This window comes from Polypterus senegalus, chromosome 2, assembly GCF_016835505.1.
Source record: "Polypterus senegalus isolate Bchr_013 chromosome 2, ASM1683550v1, whole genome shotgun sequence".
Lineage (NCBI taxonomy): Eukaryota > Metazoa > Chordata > Cladistia > Polypteriformes > Polypteridae > Polypterus > Polypterus senegalus.
The window spans coordinates 185683612-185709322 of NC_053155.1; the positions used below are offsets into that span (position 1 = coordinate 185683612).

General features: G+C 39.5%; 1 protein-coding gene across 3 annotated transcripts in view; it reads right to left on the bottom strand.

Annotated features, from left to right (window-relative positions):
• Nucleotides 1–25711, bottom strand: part of ppef1 (protein phosphatase, EF-hand calcium binding domain 1) — a 171541-nt gene that overhangs the window by 144890 nt on the left and 940 nt on the right. For 2 of the 3 annotated variants that reach the window (XM_039745019.1, XM_039745018.1), the window contains exon 2: nt 4437–4619. The exons of the other annotated variant lie outside the window; for it this stretch is intronic. In XM_039745019.1, coding sequence (XP_039600953.1) covers nt 4437–4491 — 55 coding nt within the window. In that variant the 5' untranslated portion in view covers nt 4492–4619. The remainder of the gene's footprint in view (nt 1–4436; nt 4620–25711) is intronic. 3 annotated transcript variants of the gene reach the window in all.

The window sequence follows — 25711 nt, forward strand, 5'->3', positions numbered from 1 at the left end:
TCTACACTAAAATTACAAATACCATTTCTTAGTGCTTTTCACTGAAAGAAAATTTAATAGGAGAGTTAAGTTAACCATATGAAAGATGACAGAGACCTGGACCAATATTTCTTAATCCAAAAATAAACTTAAGCCAAGATATAAGACTTTATATTGATTTATAACTCCAGGATGCCTCCTCAGACTCAAGCTTCCCCAGAAGAGGTGGAATACACAATGAGTTTATTTTGAATTAAAGCACATCCATAAGTGACAGCCATATACAACATAATGTAATCGTATTGAACCGCTCCACTGATATTGCCATATCAACTGATTTACATCTGCGCCTGTCCCATTTGGGCAAAAGAGGCTTTTATACTAGGATGCTTTTCATTGACTTCAGTTCACCTTTCCACACCACTATACCTCAGAAGCTCACAAAAAAGTTGGGTCTACTAGGCAAAACATTTTCCTATGTAACTGGATCCTGGATTTCTTGACAAAGAGACCCCCAAACAGTCCATACAGGCTGAAGAAGGAAAGACTACCTTTCCAAATTCTCACTGCATTCTACAAAGGCACCATCAAGAGAATTCGGACAAGCTGTATCACTGTCTGATTTAGAGAACTGCAGTGTCTCAGACCGTAAGATCATACAATGGATAGTGCACATAGCAGAAAAAAATTGAAGATGCCCTTTCTTCCCTCTGTTGAAGACATATTTGTAAAGGGTTCATTCCATAAAGCTTACAGCATTGTTAAGGACAGCTCCAACTCTTCCCACAGTCTCTTTGTCCCAATTCCATCTGGTAGAAGATACTGTAGCTTTTCTGCCATATTCTGTGTAGCTTGGCTGTCTGGACTCTGAACCCTGTGCTGCCCTCCTGCCCTCACATCCACCCCTTGTAGCAAATTTATTTGTAGTACATTTGTTACACTTGTCACTAATGCTGTTTTTTTATTATTACTTTTACTGTTATTAATGATTAATTATTTATTTATTATTATCTACATGAATTATTTCTAACTATTTGCTTACCTAATATTTCTTTTTAATTAGTTATTTATCTATTATAGCATTTTTGCTCAATGGTCATGGGCAATGTTATTTTGTGCCAATGACAATAAAGCCAATTGACTTGATTTGACTTGACTTGATCTGTCAAAGGGAGACTGACCTACTCATTTGAAGTACAGTACATGAACATATTATGGAGGGCCTTTATAATAGTCTATATTTGAAAGACACTTTATCATGTTTGCAGGTCTGTGAGTGGGAAATGCATCCACTTCAAAAGAGGTCTAACTCTGACCCAGATTGATAGGTAGTCTTTATGAACTCTCAGTCATGTTCTCTATAATAATTACACATGCCACCAAGAAGGTGAACCTGAATACCTAAATAAAGCATGGAACAAAATGTTGTGATTGGGAATCAATGTATGGATTTTAAAACGGACAATACTGAGCAGTGATTCCAGAAAAGGGCTGTACAGATGTGCACTGCATGTAAACAAGCATTTAAGATCTCACCCAGGAGTGATAGTTTATATTACAGTATGTATATCTGCCTTGACATTTAAGCCCGCACATGTTTAACATTAACAGAAATGTAACAAAAATGATGCTACATCTGCAAAGACTGACCAGGAAAGATTTTACTGCAATAGCCGATCTATCCATTCTGCAATTCAATCAGCTCTATTTCCAGAGCAAAATATTAAGGGGTTGCATCTGAAATACTGGTTGGGTATGATGTGATAAAGTCTTAAAAAACTAACAAGTAACATTATACCTGACAGCTTGGTTGTGGGGCTGGTCATATGTGGGGTTAGATTAGCACAGCTAAATGACCCCTTAGAGCTTGGCCTAAACCTAATCCACTGCCAAGCTAAATATCCTTTTTCCAGACATTTTCTAGAACAGGTTATATGGAAAAGAAAGCACATACAGTACTTCTAAAGTAAAATGTAACCTGGAGTATGTCCGGTGTCAAATTCAGTTCTGTTGCAAGTGAATTCACAATAAATATAGATCATTGTATATTCACATTTATATAAGATTCAGAAACAGTGGCTTTGTTCTACTGGTGATTGGTTAGTATCACTAACGGTGTATTTTAATAGCTGTAACTGATCTGACAACCCAAACAGTATCATTAGCCACATGGCAATATGCTACATTCAAACAACACAGTGCAGGAAGTATCAGTAGTTTTTATGTTTGTAATAACTAACAATCACAGACAATTCAGTGTGCAAACAAATGGCAGTTGAGTAAAAGTGTATGTATTGTCCTCTGTATTGTAAATAGAATAAAGAAACAATTCAACTTGCAGACTGCACAAGTTTCCATCTTGAATGTGAACCTGACAATGAAAGTCACAACTTAATCTGGTGAAGAGTGTGGAGTGACAGATACTATCTTAGAACAATCAATCACGAGAAAGGAACAAACCCTGGATAGGATTCTAGTGTCTCATAGGGTACAGTCATGCACACACCTACTCACTAATACTGAACCAAATTAGAGTTGCCAATCAACCGAACGTGTGCAATTGTCCGTTTGAGTTTCATATACTGTATTCCTTATAACGTGTAATTTTTTCTAAAATACTCATTAGATGAGATTTATGGAATTTAACCCTGGAAACAAAAGCCATCTTCTTATCTTCTTTTGTAATCTCTTCTCACCTAGTTAATACAGGTAAAATTCCATTACAACGAATATCTTTACAATGAAATTTTCATTACAACAAGGTATTTTTATGGTCTCAACAGCTTCCCCATATGACACGAGTCTATAGAAATTCCGTTACTACAAAGTACATTCAGCAGATACTTTCATTACAGCGAAGTGCACAAAAGACCTTGAAATGCATGAATGAATCATCCACAGAGCAGTTAGTTCTGTGGCCGCAGCTCAGTTGTGCACAACGATCCCCAAACAGAAACACTGTAATTTTTTTTTCTTTCTTCGAACTTTCCTTGTACTGTTTTTTTGCTGTTTTTGTTTCCTGCGGTTTTTAGTGATACATTTTGCTTATTGTTTATCAACATTTGAAAAACATCCATTGGAATTTAACTTCTTGTCACCCTCCTATAGAAACGGCAGACACAAAAAACGATAACAGTTCATATTAGAAAAAAAAAACTTTAATTTTTTGCTGCTATCAAATGCGGCAAAAAAAAAAAAAGACGTTGCCAGTGAATTCGGAATTTCGCCATTGACACTGTCAACTTTCTTGAAAGACAGAGCTAAAAAAGTAGAAAAATCTTGGGTTGCAAACGTACTGTATGTGAACTGCTGCCTTTGAAGATGTCGAAAAAGCAGTTTTTATGTGGTTCAGTGATGCTCATTCATCATTCGTTAATGCAGCACTCATTCAAGAAAATGTTAGGTTTGTAAACTCTCTTGGGACCTCCTCCAACGGGACAACACACCAAAGAGTGTCCCGAAGTACGATCTCTGCATCTGTACGGGGCAATAGCAGGCTCACAGATATGCTGCATCTCTCTGCCAAAGAAAACAGAAAAGATCTCAATTGTAATTGTAAATGCAAATACTGTAACAGGATTACTTGATCACTGACCTGGCCACGATCCTGCCTGACTGCTATGTCTGTGTATAGCAGAGTGGCAGATCATGCTACAATAAATAACCGTGCCGTTCCTATTTCAAGCTGAATAAAGCTGGTTTTGCTAAAGTACTGAGACTAAGCCTCGTGTTTTGGGGTGCAAGACAGGGACTTATAGTGCGACCCTGATCTTTTATGATTTGCTGCTGTGGCGCTCCACTGCAGCGCTGTGAGCCTCCTATTCCCCTGCCCCAGCAATGGACAAACAATCTTCCACAGACGCTGCAATCATGCTTCAGGATGCACTTCAGTGTGTCATTCCCATTTGACTCAAAAGAGTTCAGAAACTTCACAATATGAAGAAGAAATAATAATTCAACTCCTGATTGATAACTGTGCTGCCCTCAGCATGCTTCCACATTTAGATAATGTTTGCATTGAATTCCTCCCACCCAATTGCACAGCAGTGCTTCAGCCATTGGATTTGGGAATCATTCTCACCCTGAAAGTGTATTATCGCAAAGAAGTGCTAAGAAAAGTTCTCGTCAGCATAAGCTGTAGGTGGGAGGAGATTAAAATTAACTCGAAAGAAGCTATTGAAATGATTGCAAATGCCTGTATACTGGTTAAAGAAAGCACTATAGTAACAAATATAGAATCTCATTACAACGAAGTTTTCATTACAACAAAATGTTTTTTAGGTCCCTGGGAGTTCATTGTAATGGAATTTTACCTGTATTGGTTCATATTTGTCTGGAAATTTATGAGACCCTCTGGAACTTATAAAAACAAAATAAACAAAGTAATAAATTGTTACATTTTTCAGGTTCTTCAGAACTGAAGAGAAAAAAAGATACAAAAGTAGACAACAGCTCACCCTTCTCCGACTTTTTTCCTTGTCGCTGAGTGGCAATAGATGTGCCACATCCCATGACGACAGCAGCCGTGTGCTCATCTGCAGTGTGTTGACTCCATTACTTTCCAGTCCAGAAAAAATATTTCTTTCAGTTTTTCACATTTCATGTTCTTTGTGATACATTCTGCAGAGCTAGTCTTGTCCCTAAAAAACCATGTTGGAATCAAATAAACAGTAGATATTTTACACTTTTACAGGTAACACTGAATACACACTACAAAAGGGGAGGTTAAGCTTGTCATTGTGTATTTTTAAAGCCATGTCATTTTCTAACACACTTAATCCAGACAAGGCTCATGTGTGGGGGTATTGGAACCTATCTCAGCCAGAACAGGGTGCAAGGCAGGAACAAATCCTGGACAGGGTCCATAGCAAAGCAGACACACACATACACACCAAACACATACCCAGCCAATTTAGCATCACTAATTTACCTGACCTACATGTCTTTGGACAGTAGAAGGAAAGTGGAAAATGCAAAGTCTACGTGGGGATGACCCAGGATGCTAACCCTGGTCTCCTTACTGCAAGGTAGCAGCACTACCAATGCACAACCATGCCACACCTATTTTTAAAGTGATCCTGAAAAATGATATGTACCCGACCTTGTGCATTTAGGAGAATTATGACACCTAATCCCAGAACTTCAAGTTCAACTTTTTGTGACGTTTTCACCTGCCTAAATGATCTCAGTGTCATTGACAGTCAAGCCGAGTTGAATATGTGAGAGCGGTAGGCTGTAGAACTGCAACCACAATGATGCAGTTCACTATATGATGTTCAGAATCTAAACTCTAATTTTACTTATTTAGTACTTTATTCCATACTAGCAAAATACCCGCGCTTCGCAGCGGTGAAGTACTGCCTTAAAATGTTTATTAAGAAGAAAATTAAACCTTTTTAAACTGAGGGAAAATGTACCAATAATTATTTGTTAAGGATCTCTTTGTATACCACAGAGTTCGGCCCACCGGTTGTAATATGACCAAGCTGTGCGCTGAGCTTACTCTTGAGCATGCAATGTACAGTTGGCCATGTGATCAGTAATCTTGTTTCAAATCTCACAGCTTGGATTGCTGCTGTCATAATCGGTTTGTGTTTCATGGTTTGTTTCAATTGCGACAGTATTTGTAGGACTTGTGTTGAAGAGACATTCGGCATCTGTCAAGCGTTGTAAGTATACAACCAGTTTCATTGATAACTTCACATCCAGCTTTTGAGAGTTTAAACATTTATAAACATCAAAGTGTCCACTACTGAAATTGTCGCCTGTGAATCTAAGATGTTTAAGAGGCATTGGCGGTTGTCCAAAGGTGTAAAATATTTGGCCATTTCGGTACACTTAAAAGCGACAACCGAACAATTCAGCAGCAGCCATCAACTCACAAGCAGATGCATAGGTGAAGGGCTTAAGCATTTCACTCTTCTAGTGCTCCTGTTTAGTATAATTATCTCCTGTACCGTCATCAGTCCACACCTTGAACCTGTCCCAGTCATTCAATACATAAGACACAATGTTCCTCCGGATATCAAGAGTGAGCCTGATATGGTCGTGCAATATGTAACAAAGAGAATGGAAAAGGCAGGTGCCATGGAAACCACTCGGTAAGTGACAGTTCTTTGATCGATGGTGATCACCTCGATAGACATGTTAATGCGGTTACGGTTGGAATGATAAAGGAAATGGGTACCTGAACAATGTAAAGTAAGTCTAAAATACCTACACAATAACTATAATCGTAAAATAAATGAACAATAAAACAGCGGAGAAGCCGTGGATTAAATAAAAAGGCTGTAGTTATCAGCAGGGAGACGTGAATCCCGTGGCAAAGCAAGGAAGGGAATGTAGAGACTGGAGCGACAGTCGGCCTTATATAGGCAGGCAGCCAACAACGTGGGAGGTGTTGGGATGGGGGACCCAACGCCGCCTCACACGGTGACCGAGCTGCAGGCTATGGACGTATATATGTACGTAAGTAGGATTCAGTTAGCGTTGGGAACCCGCGTACCAAATTTCTTGAAGATGGGCCCATAAGTAACAAAGACCATTGAAAAGTTCAATATGGCGGCTGACAGTGGCATCATACCACTGAAATAAGTACCACATTTCAGCCTTCTACCTACACGGGAAGTTGGAGAATTAGTGACGTTGGAAAGTTCAATATGGCGGCTGACAGTGGTGTCACACCACTGAAATAAGTACGTACATCGGTTTTGGTTAGCACAGGGAAGCCACCTACCAAATTTCGTGAAGATGGGGCCATAAATAAGAAAGTTCAACATGGCGGACGTTGTCGACCGTTATCGACCGTTATGACCGTTACATGGAGAATTTCGAAATGAAACCTGCTTAACTTTTGTAAGTAAGCTGTAAGGAATAAGCCTGCCAAATTTCAGCCTTCAACCGGGAAATTGTAGAATTAATGATGAGTGAGTGAGTGAGTGAGTGAGTGAGTGAGTGAGGGCTTTGCCTTTTATTAGTATAGATAAATGGATGTTTCCTAATGGGGCCAAAAGATTGCCATCAAGTGAAGTTCAAATGTTAATTCTATGATGTTCAAAACTTTGCGAAAAGCTGATTTTAGCATGGTGACTATGAAAACCTATGTTCAATGATATCCTCCAAAAATCATTATCAAACAAATTGCATTGTGCTTGCGTTATTACAAGTTCCAAGTTATTTTTGTTCCAGTTTGGTTCGGTACTTATTTCTCTATCCTTCAAAAACAGTTTGACTTATGTCTAAAGATAACTGCTGTAGAAATTGTTTGATTTACCCCGGATTTTTGCAGTCTGCTTTGTTCAAACATACAGTTGGAACAGGAAATTGACTTGCAAAATGATTTTGAGATACATAATGTATTGAAATATACATGTGCACACATACAGAGGCATAAAGAAGCTCACGCACACATGAACTCACACAATTAAAGAAGCAATTGTTTCCCGTAGCAGAGCACATGCTGGATGATGAACAGGAAGAAATGAACACACATACACGTACACATAAACACTCCTAGATCTGCAAAGGAGGGCATGCACAGAGGCATTAAGCCACCCCTGTACCAATCTATCTCTGCAGCTTGTTTACTTCATTTGACCAAATGTGTTTAGTTTCAAATTATATATCATTTACAATTACTTGTACATGAATAGGGCAACCTCTGTAGGGTCCAGGTATCGCCTCATGCTACCAGTAGTGATGCTGACCATAGCCAAATGCAAAACTAATGAAAAAACAGTCAGAAAAGATGAGGAGGTAAAAATGTCAGTGACCTTCATCTTTTAAACCATTCCTGTTTTGGGGGTCGTCTCATTGTTGCCTCTCTAGTGCACCTGTTGTTAATTTCATTAATACCAAAGCAGCTGAAACTGATTAACAACCCTCTCTACTACTTAACTGATCAGATCAATATCCCAGAAGTGTCATTGACTTGATGCTATACTCTGATTATATAGTGTTCCTTTAATTTTTTGAGCAGTTTATAATTGTGGAGTTTGAACTGTTTCACAAAGTCTACAACTGGGTTTCTCTGGGTACATCAGTTTTTCCCCACATCCGAAATGCATGAATGTTATGTTATATTAAAACTGTAAAGTATTACAGATAAAATCTTGTCCCTCGTGCCCATGAAGTAGATTAAGTGTAAATAAAGGATGAATATTTATGCCTTGCTTGTCTGTCAACACATTCATTTTCAGTCAGTTAGTCAGTCATTATCGAACCTGCTATTTCCTAATTATAGGGTCACGAGGGTCTGCTGGAACCAATCCCAGCCAACACAGGGCGCAAGGAAGGAACAAATCACACACACCAAGCACACACTAGGGACAATTTAGAATCGCTAATGCACCTAACCTGCATGTCTTTGGACTGTGGGAGGAAACCGGAGCACCCAGAGGAAACCCACATGCAAACTCCACGCAGGGAGGACCCGGGAAATGAACCCAGGTCTCCTTACTGTGTGGAGTTTGCATGTTCTCCCCGCAGCAGCGCTACCACTACACCACCGTGCCGTCCCATCATTTTCATGATATTGTAAATAATATACAATATCACATAGTACAAAATCCACAGTGTCCATCCTTGTTGGTGTAGGGACAAAGAGTAACTTAGCAACTTACGTTAACATACGTTGCATAACCGTACAAGACTGATAGATTCTGCTAATATCGAATATCCATCGCCTCGTCCCACCGCGTTCAAGTGCGGACATGCAACGGTTTTTTACGTCCACACTTGCTTTGATACGTTCAATAAGACAATGCACAGACATGTTTGTGCTACATGCATTTTCATGCATTCTTACGTGTGACTCTTTTAATGACACATTTTACCTTTTCGTTCGCAAGTTTGGTATGTAATGTGTTTTTATCAAAAAAGTCAATATCGACCACTTTGGGAACTCTTGGTGTAGACAATGGGTCTGCAAATGAGGTCCTGGGATGTCATAGTAGAGACATTTTTTTTTGTTCCAGCTCAATGGCTTAATTAGAAACCAATCCTTCGCAATATTCGATCTTATTTCATTTTATGACTTGTTAGGGTTTACATTCTGCCATGTCAGATCATTCGTATATGGTAGGTTTTTTTCCTTTCCAAGGAATATGTCTAAATCAGTGGTTCCCAGACTCAATCCTGGGGACCTACGATGGTTTCAGGTTTTTGTTCCAACCAACTTCCATTTTTCATTGGACTCTTAGCCTAATTAAGTGAGTCATTATTTTCCAGTTTCTGAGTTTTGGAGTCAATATAGAAATTACAAACTAAGATTGGTAGATTTTTAATAAAATGTAACAAGCAGTTAAAAGGGGAATATATAGGTTTTTTTTAAGTCTTTAACATCATCTTCTTCCTGATTTTCATTCTGTTTTTCCAGGTGCTCTGTTATTTAATTGATTATTTACTAATTAGCTGGTCTGACACTGAAGTTGCTGCTGCTTTCATCATCCTGGGTGTCTGCTGTGCTAGTTATTAATTGTCACTAATAGGGTTAGGGAGCAAACTATACAGGAAAAGGGGAAAATAATATGAATATAACAAAAGAGAATTAAGCATTATAGCTTTAGAAAATAATGAAGATATTTTTAAATGTCTTATAAATGTAAAAATCTTACTGTTGTGTTTTTCTGAATGCAGAATAAGAGAAGAGTAAAAAAGACCAGCTAATTAAATGAGATCACTTTTTATCGATTATTATCACCGATTGTGAATCTTGTTGGAACAAAAACCTGCAGCCATAGTGGGTCCCTCGGACCAAGTTTGGGAACCACTCGTCTAAATGATTTGTAGCCTGAAGTGGATTAGTAATTCTCTGTCCTTCACTTTTTTCTCTTCAGTGTCCTTCCAAAATATTTAATTAAACCAGATAGTTAAGGATGACTACACACAGGGTTAAATGGAACCAAGTTAGATGGACAACCGTTGGTTACTTTGTCACTAATAAAAAGAATGAATGTAGATGTTTACGACTAAAATAAGCAACAAAAGGGAGAGAATCTTGACAGGAGAAACAACTGAAATGAAGCATAATAAAAACATTATTTGAGCAATAAGTGGTTCAACTGCAGTAACTGACTTCTCAGTAAGAAATTTGTTTGGAACAAAACCCTGCAGTCACAACGGCCACCCAGGACTGACTTCACTGGTGCATAACAGGTTAATGGAGGCACTGGAGTGGCTTTTGTGAAGATAAGAACAATGTCACTTGGAATTATTGCATCTGAACTAGACAGCCAGTGGTGTATGAGTGAGCCATAAAAGCTGGTCATTTGCAGACTGTTCATATCTGGGTGTATAGGTATCTGTATCAACAGAAGTAAGTGTCTTCAGGTTTGAGTTTCTATTAGTGACTTGTACTTTTGCAATGCAAATGGTGATCTGTGCTTAATTATTATCATTATTAAGTTGATTTTACTGTTAAGGTTCTGCTTAAAGTATACCAATCAACCTGCATCTCTGTTTGTCCGCTTACTGCTTAGTTTCAATCTGTTTAATGAGTACCACCCCCTTGCTTTGTGTTGCTAATTCTTCAAGTCTTGCAGCTGGACTCACTTAGCTACTTTCAACTTAAGGAGACTCTTGTCACACAAGATCAGTCCACATTTGCAGCCCTCCTTGTGTGGAGACCTACTTGTGTGAGACCACCGAGCAATGACACCAGACAAGGTAATGGACACTCCAACTTAACTAAGGTACTATGTTTTCCTTTCCTTTCAATATTGTCTTGAGCATGTGTCAACAATACATTCCTGTTATTGAAAAGAAGATACTTCTCGTGCCACTTTATCAGCACAGGGAGTAATCCAGACAACCTTCACCTGCTGTATCAAGCCACAACTTCAGACACCCTCTTCTCCTTTGGCTGGTGGAACTGCAAGTCTACAGTCAACAAAGCAGACTTCATTCCAGCTTTTGCTACCCAAAGGAGTCTCCAAGTAGTGGCTCTGACAGACATAAATTTTACTGAAAAATGCAGTAACACCAACGTTACTCTCCTCTGCCTTCAGCTTCTCCCACTCCTGCTGCTCCACTGGTGAGGATGGGATGACCGGTATCCTTAAAACCAAGAGCTGGAGATTCATCCCCCTCAGTAATGTATGCAACTTCACTACTTTTGAATACCATTCAATTACTGTCTCCTTTCCAATTAACGTGAACATTGTTATTTATTAAGCCCTGGGTTTACTCAGGAACTTCTTTGTTAAGCTGGTTAGACTTCTCTTTTCCCTCCCAGATGACAGCAGCCCATTTCTAATTCTTGGGAACCTGAAAATCCACATGAACTGCCCTCCTGCTGCTGACTTTCTTGCTCTTCTTTCCTCCTTCAACATCTTGGTGCTCCACACCCCACCGACTCACAAGGCTGGCAATCTGCTTGACCTTGTTCTCTCAGGAGACTGCACTCACACAAATGCAACTGTCACTCCTCCACACATGTCTGACCACTTTTTCATTTAGTTCTCTCTGCTGCTTTCTTCTTCTCTCTCTCCCCCAACTGTATTCTTCCACCATCACCTCTGCTCTCTCTCTCTCTCTCTCCCACACATTTCTCTTTCATAGTATCCTCTGCTCTCCCTCCTCCTGACCACTTCTCCTTCTTTGACTCCAATACTGCCACAGACACCCTATGCTTGACTCTGTCCTCCTGTCTTGACAATGTTTGTCCTCTCTCTTCCAGGCCTGCACACAAAAAACCTCCCTGTCCTTGGCAGGAAGTACTTTCTGAAGAACTACACAATCATTGGGCTGAGCTTTGGAGAGCGGAAAAGAAATGGAGTATGTCAAAGACTCGGGCAGACCTGGCTAAATACCAATCCCTTCTTGCATCCTTTTCTTCTGCTACCATCAATGCTAAGGTAAGGTTCTATCAGACCAGAACTAACAGCTCCACTGACACATGCTCTCTGTTCTCCCTTTCATCTCCTTTCTTAATCGTCATCCACCTTGTCATCTGCTGACAACTTTGCTGCCACCCTATCCTCAAAAAAGGTGGCAATCAGCAGTCAATTTTCATTATCACTACCACTTATTATGCCTCCTCCCAAGAACTACCCAAGATTCTCTCCACTCTCTGCTACTAATGTTTCCAACCTCCTCTCCAATCACCCCACTACCTGTACACTTGACCCTATCCCCTCACATCTCCTTCAGGCCATCTTCCCCTCAACTGATCTTGCACTTACCCACATCATTAACACCTCACTCAGCTCAGGCACATTTCCTACCATTTTTAAACATGCTCTGATAGCCACACTTCTCAAAATTATAACATATGATCCATCCCAAGTTAAAAATCACAAGCCTGTCTCTCTCCTTTCTTTCCAAAACATTTGAATGTGCTGTTTCTAACCAGGTCTTTTCCTCCTTCTTGCCACCCTCTCTGACCTTGGCATCACTGGGATAGCTCTCAGATGTCCGGATTCCTACATCTCGGGTAGATCCTACAGTGTATTCTGGTGAGGAGAGTTGTCAAGAGCACATCAGACATGTACAGGGGTGCCCCAAGGATCAGTGTTTGGTCCTTTACTTTTCTCACTCTACAACACCTTGCTGGGCTTCATAATCTAATCCCTTGGGTTCTGTTATCAGTGTTATGCTGATGATACATAGCTGTACCTGTTATTCCCTCCTCAGAACAACACAGTATCAGCTAGAGTCTCTGAATGCCTTACTAATAACTCATCCTGGATGAAGGACCACCAGCTACAGCTCAACCTGGCAAAAACTGCACTTCTTGTGATCCAGGCCAGTCAGTCTGTTCAATTCCCCATCTCTGTTGGCTCAGTTTGGCTCACTGTTGCTAACACTTGCCAAGTCAGTATGCAATCTTGGGGAGGTGAATGATGAGCAGCTATCTTTTTCTGACCACATTTCTACTGTTTCTCATTCATGCTGGTTCACGCTGCACAACATATGGAGGAAAAATTAGACTTAGGGGTTGCATATTCATTTAGGATAAAGTGTTTTGATATGCTTTCCATATTAAAATGTAGCACACACCTTAGAAGTATAATTTTTTTTTTAAATGTCAGAAACCTGTTCTGGCATATCAGTAAACCAGGCAAAGATCAAGTGGGTAACAAATTTATGATTAAGAGATCAGCAGATATTTTGTAAACAAAACTGGGCAGTTGTCACACACACTTGAAATGAGATTTCAAGGGTAATATCTGAACTAAGAGATGTTTAAGAACAAGGACATAATGAAGAAAGACTTTCATTTAGGCTTGTTGTGCTCTATGCTAAGTACCTCATGTCTTTTAACAAATCAGAGTATGATATGTAAGCATCAATCAGCCCTGTTATGTAAATTCAGTTATCAGTAAGTATGAGCTTCTGCTTTTATTCTGCAACCATTCTCATCATGCTGTGAGAGATGCTCCCTCCTCAGCATGGTTCTACAGGTGTAATAAATGACGCAGATGGATAAGCTTTTCTCCTTCCTGATTACTGTCTCAAAGGTTTTATCAGATCTTGTTAGAGGACAAGTTTCTTTCTTTAATTAAGATGTCAATTTCTACCACAAACACCCACAAGATCAGGCCTCACCTGACGGAATATGCAGCACAACCTCAGGTCCAAGCTTTGGTCCTGTCATGTCTGGACTACTACAACTCATTTCTGGCAGGAGTACCTGCATGTGCTATCAAGCCGCTGCAAATGGTCTGGAATGCAGAGGCCCATCTTGTGTTTAACCAGCCAAGATCTCTTCAGGTCACTACATTGGTTCCATGTAGCAGCACGCATCAAGTTCAAATCCCCGATGCTTGCCTACAGAGTAGACAATGGATCAGCAGCAGTGTATATGGAGACACTGGTGAGGTACAATGCTCCTTCTCACCCACTCATGTCTACCAGGGAACAGCGTCTGGGTGATGCCACCTCTATGGGATATCAAGTTTTAATCCGGACTCTTTTCCTTTGTAGTTCCTAGTTGGTGGAACAAGCTGTCCATCTGAACTGCTGACTCCCTGAATGTATTTATGAAGCAATTGAAGAGCCATCTGTTCTGTGAATATCTGTTTAATTGATTAAAAAGAAAAAAAACTTTCTTTCATACTGTTGATTTGTTGTTACATTAAGGTTAATTGCTTTATTGATTGTTAATCTATGATTGAAAATGTATTAATTATTGTATCTTTTCACTTGTGGCAATAAGCTTTCTTAACTGTCTTATTACACTTGCTGAACAAATAGTCTCCAGCCTAATTTTCCTTGATTATGTTTACTTCCTTTGTAAGTCACTTTGGATAAAAATGTCTGCCAAGCAAATAGTTGTAAATGTTTAAAGCAGAAAATGAGGGGAGCTGAGTACTTAGACAAGGCCATATGTAACCTTTAAAATAAAGGTCTCGGCAGTACTGGAAACAAGAATTTACTAAAAACTGAAGCAAATTAAAATGAAACATGAAATTATCTAGTACTCAGACAAAAAGCACAGACACTAAGTTAACAAGAAATGTCTGCAGAATACTCTCGATAACCCATAGTCAAGGTAACTTTTAGTAGAAAGTTTTTTTGTCAATTAGTGCTTTCTTTGATTTTTATGCCTAAAGACTTTTTTTTCTTCTAAAAGAAGAAGAGGAAAGCAGAGGAAGGATCTCGTCAGAGGAGTGTGGGGAGAGAGAAGGATCTCTAAACTATCTGTGGTTGTGATACTTTGGCTGTGTTTGCCTGTTCCTTAAGGCACTGTGCTTAATAAAGGGCACTATATTTGTCACTATGACTCTGTTGGGTGTGATTGTATCTGAGGTTTGGGGCCCTACTGGTTACAAGATATATATATATCTTATATATAAACGTGTAGAACTGTGTCTGCCTGTCTGTCCGGCCCGAAAGAGCGAGGTTATAGCATGAAGCTCAAAGAAAGTGACTCTGTCACTAAAGTGAAACTGCTGCAAAAAAAGAAACTCACTTAGCCGCTAATACAAGCAAGGCAAGCAGATCAGCAAAACAAAACATCCAAAGGGAGAGAAACTTGCTTAGCCGCTAATGCACAACCGATGTGATTAATTGATTGTGCCAGAAGTGCCAGATCCATGGTTTCTAGGAGCCCAGGTTTTTTACAGCACGGGCTTACACACCTAATATATCGGGCAATTCGAAATGAAAGAGCAGATTTCAAAAAAATATTTCAAACAAACTGCATAAGACAAAAACACATTCCGCACATCACTGGATAGAGGAAAGTTCAAAGTTTAAAAGCCTGCCTAAAAGTACCAGTGAATGCCACCGAGCGCTGACTTCATTTTCATGCAAGATGGTGCCCCGCCCCATTTTCACTTGGAGGTCTGCCGTTACCTGACCAAAACCATTCCAGGACGATGGATTGGAAGAGGTGGACAACAAGATCTTGGTCATTGTATGGCCTCCCAGGTCTCCAGACCTTACCACATGCGATTTTTATCTATTGGGATACATTAAAGAAAGAGTGTTTGTTCAACCTATGCCCGCTTTGTGGCATCAAATTAAGGAAGCTGTGAATTCAGTAAATAGGGACCAGTTGACTCGTGTGTGGCAAGAAATGATCTAGTGTTTTGATGTTTGTCGTGCTACACATGGTGCTCATGTTAAGTGCATGCAACCTGAAGGACCATAGGACCAAACTTTGAACTTTCCTCTATCCAACGATGTGAGGAATGTGTTTCTGTGTTATACAGTTTGTTTAAACAAAATTTTTGAATGGCATTTTGTGTATGTATATATATATATATATATATATATATATATATAGGGCGGCATGGTTGCGCAGTGATAGCGCTGCTGCCTCGTAGTTAGGAAACCTGGGTTCGCTTCCCGGGTCCTCCCTGCGTGGAGTTTGCATGTTCTCCCCATGTCTGCATGGGTTTCCTCCCATAGTCCAAAGACTTGCAGATTAGGTGCATTGGTGATTCTAAATTGTCCCTAGTGTGTGCTTGGTGTGTGTGTGTGTGTGTGTGTGTGTGTGTTTCGGTGGGCTGGCGCCCTCCCCGGGATTTGTTCCCTACCTTGTGCCCTGTTTTGGCTGGGATTGGCTCCAGCAGACCCTGTGAAGTAGCGGGTTGGATAATGGATGTTTATATATATATATATATATAATTGGTTGCATTTCTTTTGGTTTTCCAGTTGGAGCACAGGCAGGTCCAAAGTCACTTCCTCATGGTCATACAGTGTCATCAAATGATTACATTTTTAAATCACAATTAATCGCAAAATGTCAATCAACAAGTTTCAGTAGTTCCCTGTGAATGTGACTGCTATGCAACGTCTTACCTGCACAAACTGCAAAGACTTGTGTCTTTCACTAGAAATCCTTGACGTGTGACATAATCGTCTCACGTAAAGCGGTGAAGGTAATGAGTAAGACTTGTCAGACCTCACTGAATGAAGTCTCTCAGTCTTGTATTTTCAACTACTTGTATAATTAGTGGCCTGCAGTCTGATGTGATCCATTTTACAATAAATAGTGGTGGTTAATGTCAAATTGTACATTCACGGATTGCAGTCTGCTGCAGATTTTGTTGCCTAACATTACAGTTATTAACTGCAGCAACAGGGAAGTTTTGCTCTTAAGTGATAAGCCGAGGACATTACACTTCTCTGATATTTAAATTTGCCCACACTAATTTTACAAGAATCAACAATTTTGTCCTTTGAAGTGTCTGGGAGAGTTTTAAATCAAAAGCAAACATCATAAATTTCTTCTTTCTCAGACATTGTTAATGAATACAGTAGCTTAGATCAGAGGTTCCAAACCTTTAAGTCAAGACCCTCCAAAATGCAGTATTATCAAGTCAGGGCTCCCACTAATATAAACCTAACATGATGAAGTAGGGCATGTTCTTGGGTTTCAGTTATTGCTAAGAGTAGTCACACCACATGATTTTATATAATAGTATACCTGTTAATCAAAGCATATCCTTAAGAACATCAGACAATTGACACATATGCGATTAAACGTCACATGATATCTCTAGGGCAGGGGTTTTCAGTCTTTTTTCTTGGCATACCACCTCCAGGAATTGAAATATTTTAAAGTATCCCTGTTTCCTTTTAGTCTTAAATTGTTCAGTACTTTAATTCTAAAAGTGAGATTTCCTAAACCCCTGTCACTTAGAAAGAGTTTATTGTTTGGTTGTGTCTGTCTTTTAGTTTCTCTAATGTTCAAATACTTTTTAAAAAAATTATTTTTTAATGTACGAACAATAGCAAGGTATAATAAGGAAAAAATGTAAAGCCTAAAATTTCCATAATTTTAATTTAAAAAAATTATACAGCTACATATGAATCAACATCAAATGAAGCAGAAAATAACCCGTTATAAGTAACTGAAATTGTGAATGAAGGTTGAGTGCCTTTACAGTGGTGTGAAAAACTATTTGCCCCCTTCCTGATTTCTTATTCTTTTGCATGTTTGTCACACAAAATGTTTCTGATCATCAAACACATTTAACCATTAGTCAAATATAACACAAGTAAACACAAAATGCAGTTTTTAAATGATGGTTTTATTATTTAGGGAGAAAAAATCCAAACCTACATGGCCCTGTGTGAAAAAGTAATTGCCCCCTTGTTAAAAAATAACCTAACTGTGGTGTATCACACCTGAGTTCAATTTCCGTAGCCACCCCCAGGCCTGATTACTGCCACACCTGTTTCAATCAAGAAATCACTTAAATAGGAGCTGCCTGACACAGAGAAGTAGACCAAAAGCACCTCAAAAGCTAGACATCATGCCAAGATCTAAAGAAATTCAGGAACAAATGAGAACAGAAGTAATTGAGATCTATCAGTCTGGTAAAGGTTATAAAGCCATTTCTAAAGCTTTGGGACTCCAGCGAACCACAGTGAGAGCCATTATCCACAAATGGCAAAAACATGGAACAGTGGTGAACCTTCCCAGGAGTGGCCGGCCGACCAAAATTACCCCAAGAGCACAGAGACGACTCATCCGAGAGGTCACAAAAGACTCCAGGACAACGTCTAAAGAACTGCAGGCCTCACTTGCCACAATTAAGGTCAGTGTTCATGACTCCTCCATAAGAAAGAGACTGGGCAAAAACGGCCTGCATGGTAGATTTCAAGACACAAACCACTGTTAAGCAAAAGAACATTAGGGCTCGTCTCAATTTTGCTAAGAAACATCTCAATGATTGCCAAGACTTTTGGGAAAATACCTTGTGGACTGATGAGACAAAAGTTGAACTTTTGGAAGGCAAATGTCCGTTACATCTGGCGTCAAAGGAACACAGCATTTCACAAAAGAACATCATACCAACAGTAATATATGGTGGTGGTAGTGTGATGGTCTGGGGTTGTTTTGCTGCTTCAGGACCTGGAAGGCTTGCTGTGATAGATGGAACCATGAATTCTACTGTCTACTAAAAAATCCTGAAGGAGAATGTCCGGCCATCTGTTCGTCAACTTAAGCTGAAGCGATCTTGGGTGCTGCAACAGGACAATGACCCAAAACACCCCAGCAAATCCACCTCTGAATGGCTGAAGAAAAACAAAATGAAGACTTTGGAGTGGCCTAGTCAAAGTCCTGACCTGAATCCAATTGAGATGCTATGGCATGACCTTAAAAAGGCGGTTCATGCTAGAAAACCCTCAAATAAAGCTGAATTACAACAATTCTGCAAAGATGAGTGGGCCAAAATTCCTCCAGAGCGCTGTAAAAGACTCATTGCAAGTTATCGCAAACGCTTGATTGCAGCTATTGCTGCTAAGGGTGGCCCAACCAGTTATTAGGTTCAGGGGGCAATTACTTTTCACACAGGGCCATGTAGATTTGGATTTTTTTTCCTCCCTAAATAATAAAAACCATCATTTAAAAACTGCATTTTGTGTTTACTTGTGTTATATTTGACTAATGGTTAAATGTGTTTGATGATCAGAAACGTTTTGTGTGATAAACATGCAAAAGAATAAGAAATCAGGAAGGGGGCAAATAGTTTTTCACACCACTGTATATGTTATATGGTCATAATTGTCAATTTCAGGTTCTAGTGTTCATAACTTTAAGCATAGCTCTGCTTCTAACTTTAACCTACTCCTGTCTTTATTTTTAAAGGAAGGATGAAGGAAACCAAACACTGGTAACTCTGTCTGAAACAAAAGCATTCTGCTCTTGATTAATATTAATAATACTAAAATGTAATGTTAGATATATCCATCCATTTTCCAACCCACTGAATCCGAATACAGGGTCACGGGGGTCTGCTGGAGCCAATCCCAGCCAACACAGGGCACAAGGCAGGAACCAATCCTGGGCAGGGAGCCAACCCACCGCAGGACACACACAAACACACCCACACCCCAAGCACACACTATGGCCAATTTAGAATCGCCAATCCACCATGTCTTTGGACTGTGGGAGGAAACCAGAGCACCCAGAGGAAACCCACGCAGACACGGGGAGAACATGCAAACTCCACGCAGGGAGGACCCGGGAAGCGAACCCGGGTCTCCTAACTGCGAGGCAGCAGCGCTACCACTGCGCCACCGTGTCACCCTAATGTTAGACATATGTATTGTATAATTCAAAACTGTTAAAAATTAATCTATAATGTATATTGTTCTGTCTTAGTCTGACAGTATCAAAAACTGTTCTAAAAATGAAGATACAAAAAACAAGTTCACCAAAACTAAAAATTATCTAACAATGGAAGACAGGAATATACAGGCTACTTGTGCAGGGGGGTTTGGGGGTGTTTGAGGAAGGCAGCACTCCCCTGAAAGGCTCTTTTTTGAAAATAATCACTGCTGTGAGGAGTAAAAGAGAAAGGGAGCCTGTTCTCTTGGAGCCAAAGGGAGCAATGAATGGCTTTGATTTAGAAAGACAGGAGTGGAGTCTGGCAGAGCGTCATGAGACAGCATGGTGGATTTGAAGCAAGCTGAATGTGAACACCAGAGTTCAGCTGCTGTGTAACCAATGGTCTTTTTAAGCCTCTTTTTTGTTCCCTCAAGTGCAACCAGACACCCATTTGATATATGACTGCTTTATGTGACAACCACAGAACATTTTCAGTTACCTGTATATTTATTTAAAAAACAGGCAATTTAAAGACAATCTTTATAATTGTACTAACCTCACCAGGACCATGCCCCCAGTCTGAAAACCATTTGCTTAGATAGCAAGGAGTTGCAATTAACATAATTAAGGAAAAATAACACATTAAACCATTTATAATGAATCATGTGTGTTAATGCATTAATTCCAACAGCTCTAATGTATACAAAGTGTATACATATATAAATATATATCCATCCATCCATTATCCAATCCGCTATATCCTATCTACAGGGTCACGGGGGTCTGCTGGAGCCAATCCCACACAACACAGGGCGCAAGGCAGGAAACAAACCCAGGCAGGGCGCCAGCACACCGCATATATATATATATATATATATATATATATATATATATATATATATATATATATATATATAAACTGCTCAAAAAAAATTAAAGGAACACTTTGAAAACACATCAGATCTCAATGGGAAAAAGAAATCCTCCTGGATATCTATACTGCTATAGACTGGGTAATGTGTTAGGAACGAAAGGATGCCACATCGTTTGACGGAAATGAAAATGATCAACCTACAGAGCCCTGAATTCAAAGACGCCCCAAAAATCAAAGTGAAAAAATTATGTGGCAGGCTAGTCCATTTTGCCAAAATTTAATTGCAGCAACTCAAAATTGTACGCGGCACTTTGTATGGCCCCTGTGTTCTTGTATACATGCCTGACAACATCAGTGCATGCTCCTAATGAGACAACAGATGGTGTTGTGGGAGATCTCCTCCCAGATCTCGACCAGGGCATCACTGAGCTCCTGGACAGTCTGAGGTGCAACCTGGTGGCATTGGATGGACCAAAACATAATGTCCCAGAGGTGTTCTATTGGATTTAGGTCAGGAAAGTGTGGTGGCCAGTCAATGGTATCAATTCCTTCATCCTCCAGGAACTGCCTGCATACTCTCACCACATGAGGCCAGGAATTGTCGTGCACCAGGAGCCACTGCACCAGCATAGGGTCTGACAATGGGTCCAAGGATTTCATCCTGATACCTAATGGCAGCCAAGGTGCCTTTGTCAAGCCTGTAGCGGTCTGTGTGACCCTCCATGGATATGCCTCCCCAGACAATCATTAACCCATCACCAAAGTGCTCATGCTGAATGATGTTACAGGCAGCATAATGTTCTCCATGGCTTCACCAGACCCTTTCACTTCTGTCACGTGCTCAGGGTGAACCTCTCATCTGTGAAAAGCACAAGGCACCAGTGGTGCATCTGCCAATTCTGGTATTCTATGGCGAATGCCAATCAAGCTGCATGCTGCTGGGCAGTGAGCTCAGGACCCATTAGAGGACATGGGGCCCTTGGGTCACCCTCATGAAGTCTTTCTGGTTGTTTGGTCAGAGACATTCACACCAGTGGCCTGTTGGAGGTCATTTTGTACGGCTCTGACAGTGCTCATCCTGTTCTGCTTTTCCCAAAGGAGCAGATACTGGTCCTGCTAATGGGTTAAGAACCTTCTATGGCCCTGTCTAGCTCTTCTACAGTAACTGCTTGTCTCCTGGAATCTCCTCCATGCCCTTGAGACTGTCCTAGAAGACACAGCAAACCTTCTGGCAATGGTACATATTGATGCCATTCTGGGGAAGTTGGACTACCTGTGCAACTTCTGCAGGGTCCAGGTATCACCTCATGGTACCAGTAGTGACACTGACTGTAGCCAAATGCAAAACTAGTGAAGAAACAGTCAGAAAAGATGAGGAGGGAAAAATGTCAGTGGCCTCCACCTGTTAAACCAAGTTAAACAAGTTTCATTGACTTTATGCTATACTCTGATTAAAAAGTGTTCCTTTAATTCTTTTGAGCAGTATATATATATATATATATATATATATATATATATATATATATATATATATATATATATATATATATAGTCACACACGTGCGAGTTGGAGGCAGTCAAAGAGCCTAAAGGTGAGTGAAATCTCGCGAGACAAGGGTTTATCACGTGGTGCTTACCTGACTCTCTATCTACAGAAAACCGGAAGACAAGTAAAACATTTTCAAAAGCACAAATCCAAAATGGCCGCGAAGACGTCACTTCCGGTTTCCATCTGATGACGTCACTTCCGGTTCCCACTCGATTACTTCAGTCTGCTCCTGGTGACGTTGGTTACGTGGTCCCGCCTCCAATCGTCACTTCCTGCCAACCACTTCCTCCCATCATCCCATCTTCTATATAAACGCCATTTTGTTACAGCATTTCATTCATTTTGTGTACTGAAAAAGTCATATTTGGATCATTCTTTTCATTGTTGTCTGGACGACAATATACGGGGATAAAACCCCAAAACTTTTTCTATTTGAAAGGACTCTTTATTTATTACTATATATATATATATATATATATTAGATATATTAAGTAGATCTGGTTGTTTTACTGTCATCTTTAATGTATAAATATTTTAATTATCAGAAAACCTTTTTCTAATAAGAGTGAAGGTTCATTTTGCACTTTGTGGTTAAATTACAGCTGCAGAGTTTCAATGCCCTCCCTGTCACTGCCTGTGTGGAGTTTACACACTGTTCATATATCTGGGTGACTGTGTCTCTGAGAACTCGGTGTCTGATTATCACCTTAAAGATATGCAAATGGGCTTATTTAGCTGATTTAATTTGACTCTGTCATTTCCACTTCCAACGCCATCAAGTGTGTCACTTCCGGGTCCACTACATCACTTCTGGTTTTGGCATTCAAAACTGCCATTTTTTCCAGCAATCTTCACTCTTGTTTTGGACACCATTCAGGACACAACTGTCTTTTTTTCAGAACCCATTGGTGCCAGTGAAATTATACGGGTGGATGCCCCAAAGCTTTTTAAGTGTGTCAAGTCTGATTATTTCACAATCTATATAATTATATATATTATTCTTGTATTATTATTCATTATTGTATTCTTTATGTGTATTTGTATTATTTGTTGTCTTCTTCTTCTTCTTCTTATTATTATTATTATTATAATTATTGTTGTTATCAGCCAGTAGACTACAAGAATATGTAAATAATGAAGGCCAGTAATCTGAGCATTTACAATCACCATGCCTGAGTGCACTGTGCCATTGTGCCATTCTTTTGAGTTAATAAAGTTAATAAAGCCATTGAGTTAGTTATTGTAATAATCATTCCTTCATGTCTTTTTCAATATTAACAACTATAAACCTAGTTTTGCCCACCCTTTACACACTCACACAGACACGTCCACACGCTAGTGGTCATAAGCTTGGAATCACCCAGAAATTTTCATGTTTTTGCCTGAAAAGGGGCCTGAGTTGCCCCGAAAGCCAATAAAAGGTGTCATTTTGCTTGACTTCTCATTGCATCCATAATTTCTAGCACAGTACAACACAACTACATGTTTTTGATAGAAATCAATGCTTTTTTTCATAAAGGTATCATTATATTTATTTAAAATATAGCTAATTTGCAAATGGCTATTATTTTTTGAATTTACTGATTTATAATTTATTAATTACATATGACTGCAAGCCCCATTATCAGAAGCCACTACTCCAGTGTCCTAATGGTGAATTCTTTTGGCTCATCCGTAATTAATAATGCCTAAATGCTAATTGGTTATTAGAGAAACCTTTGTAATTGTGTTAGCACCGCTGAAACATGCGATTCTGTTCATTAAATCAAGTCAGTTGTCTTTCCATGGGTTTCAATGTACTGGCATTCCTAAAATTCAAATCTGGGTTCTAAAATGGGCAACATTAAAACAGCTTTCTCATGAAACACATCAACCTATTGTTGTTTTGCAAATATAAGGTTATTCCATGTGACAGATGTGGCAAAAAAAAAAGAAAGTGAATCCATTCAATGCTTTCCAGTACTGTTATGAGAGAAGGGTAATCTGCAGGTAACAGAAGAGGTAAAAGAGCCATATGCCCAACTGTAAAAGAGAATAAGAACATCAGAGTGTGTAGCTTAAGAAACAGACGTCTTATATGTGCTCAGTTGGCTGCTTCCCTAAATATACAACAAATATGGTTGTCATCTGCAGCACAAAAAAGACAACTCTGAGATGCTGGCCTTACAGTCCAAGTTTTAAATAAAAAATCTGAAATGGCCAAATAAAAAGAAAAGATTAAAATGGGCAAAAGTATGAAATCTCCCAGAAATCCACCCTTCAATGTCTGTGTTTTCTGGCCCATTTTAACCTTTTCTTTTTACTGTTTTTAAATCACACACACCAGTCTGTTAAGCATCTCACTGGTTTGGGTTGGGGTTCTCACTGTGGGAGAAGAAAGAGTGAAACACTGTCTCTAACATGGTTTCCATTTCCCTAGAATGGACAAGAAGCTACCGAAGGATGAATGACGTCACCTATTGAATATCACACCATAGCAACTCCTTAAAGATGCATAAACAAAGGAGCAACACACACAGAATTTCAAGATGGTGTCAAAGGAAAACATAAATATATTTTAACCACCTTAAAACAAAAGATTTAATAGCAAATGTGAAACCTCAAAAACCCAAAAAGAGTTAGAAAAAGGAATACATATGCAAAATTAGCATTGCAAAAACATCCTAATGCTCTCAAGAAGGGAGACACCTTATATGCAATGGTGGTTAAACATTCTGGGCATTCATGCATTACTCTAGAGTGCTCCAGAACAACACACCTTGTACACCTCAACTACACCATTTATTGTTATGAAAATGACTGGTAAACGAGAGAGCATTCATATAGTAAACAAACCGCTGTACCATTCAGGCCCATCTTTATCAGTCAATAAAACAGAATCTTTGGTTGACCCACATTAGAACTGGGCATATTCCATAATGTTCTCTTTCTTCTACCTCTCTAAATTAAAGGAAATCAGTACAAGGAATTTCATGTCATTTTATAACCTGCTTAATCTAGACCTCAGTCACCTTATACTGGAGCCTATTCCAGCTAGCTTAGGGCACAAAGCAGGAACAAACCCTGGAGAGGCCATCAGTCTAACACACACAGGTGAATACACACACAAACACCTACACACACCCACAGCCACACATTAGGGTCAATTTAGCATCATCAATTCACCTAATTTGTCTCACTTATCTATGGACTCCAGGAGAATACCAGGACAAACTCACACAGACACAGGAACAACACGCAAACTTATCATGAGGCATCAATGCTACCACTGCACTTCCATACCAACTCAACAGAGACATGTACAGAACAATATCCCAATAAAGCTCAATCATTTGCACTATACATTTTAGAATGCACAAATTTGTGCAGAAAGTTTGTCCCACGGTTTGTCTAATTGACTTGCATTATTACATTCAGTGAGGCACATGGGCAACTACCAGGATCAACCAGATGGTGCAATCACATAGATATTCAGTTTTTTAATGTACCTGACCTTTAATGCTGTAATTGTTGTTTCATCTGTTAGAGCTATGGAGGTCTTAGAAAGTAGTTGATTCCTAACATGTATTATATGGACAATATCCTGAAATTATGCTGAACAGCAGAAGCTACATTTAGAAGAGTACACTAGTCTGACTCTGAACAGAATGAAAGTGAAGTATCACAGAAGCACTGCATAAGAGCAATTCTAAATTCATTTTTTTCTAAACTTCTGGCCAAAGCAAGAACACCCAGATGAGATCTCGGTCCTGCTGGACTTAAAAGTCAGGTATTAAGCTCCTATGTTCCTAAACCT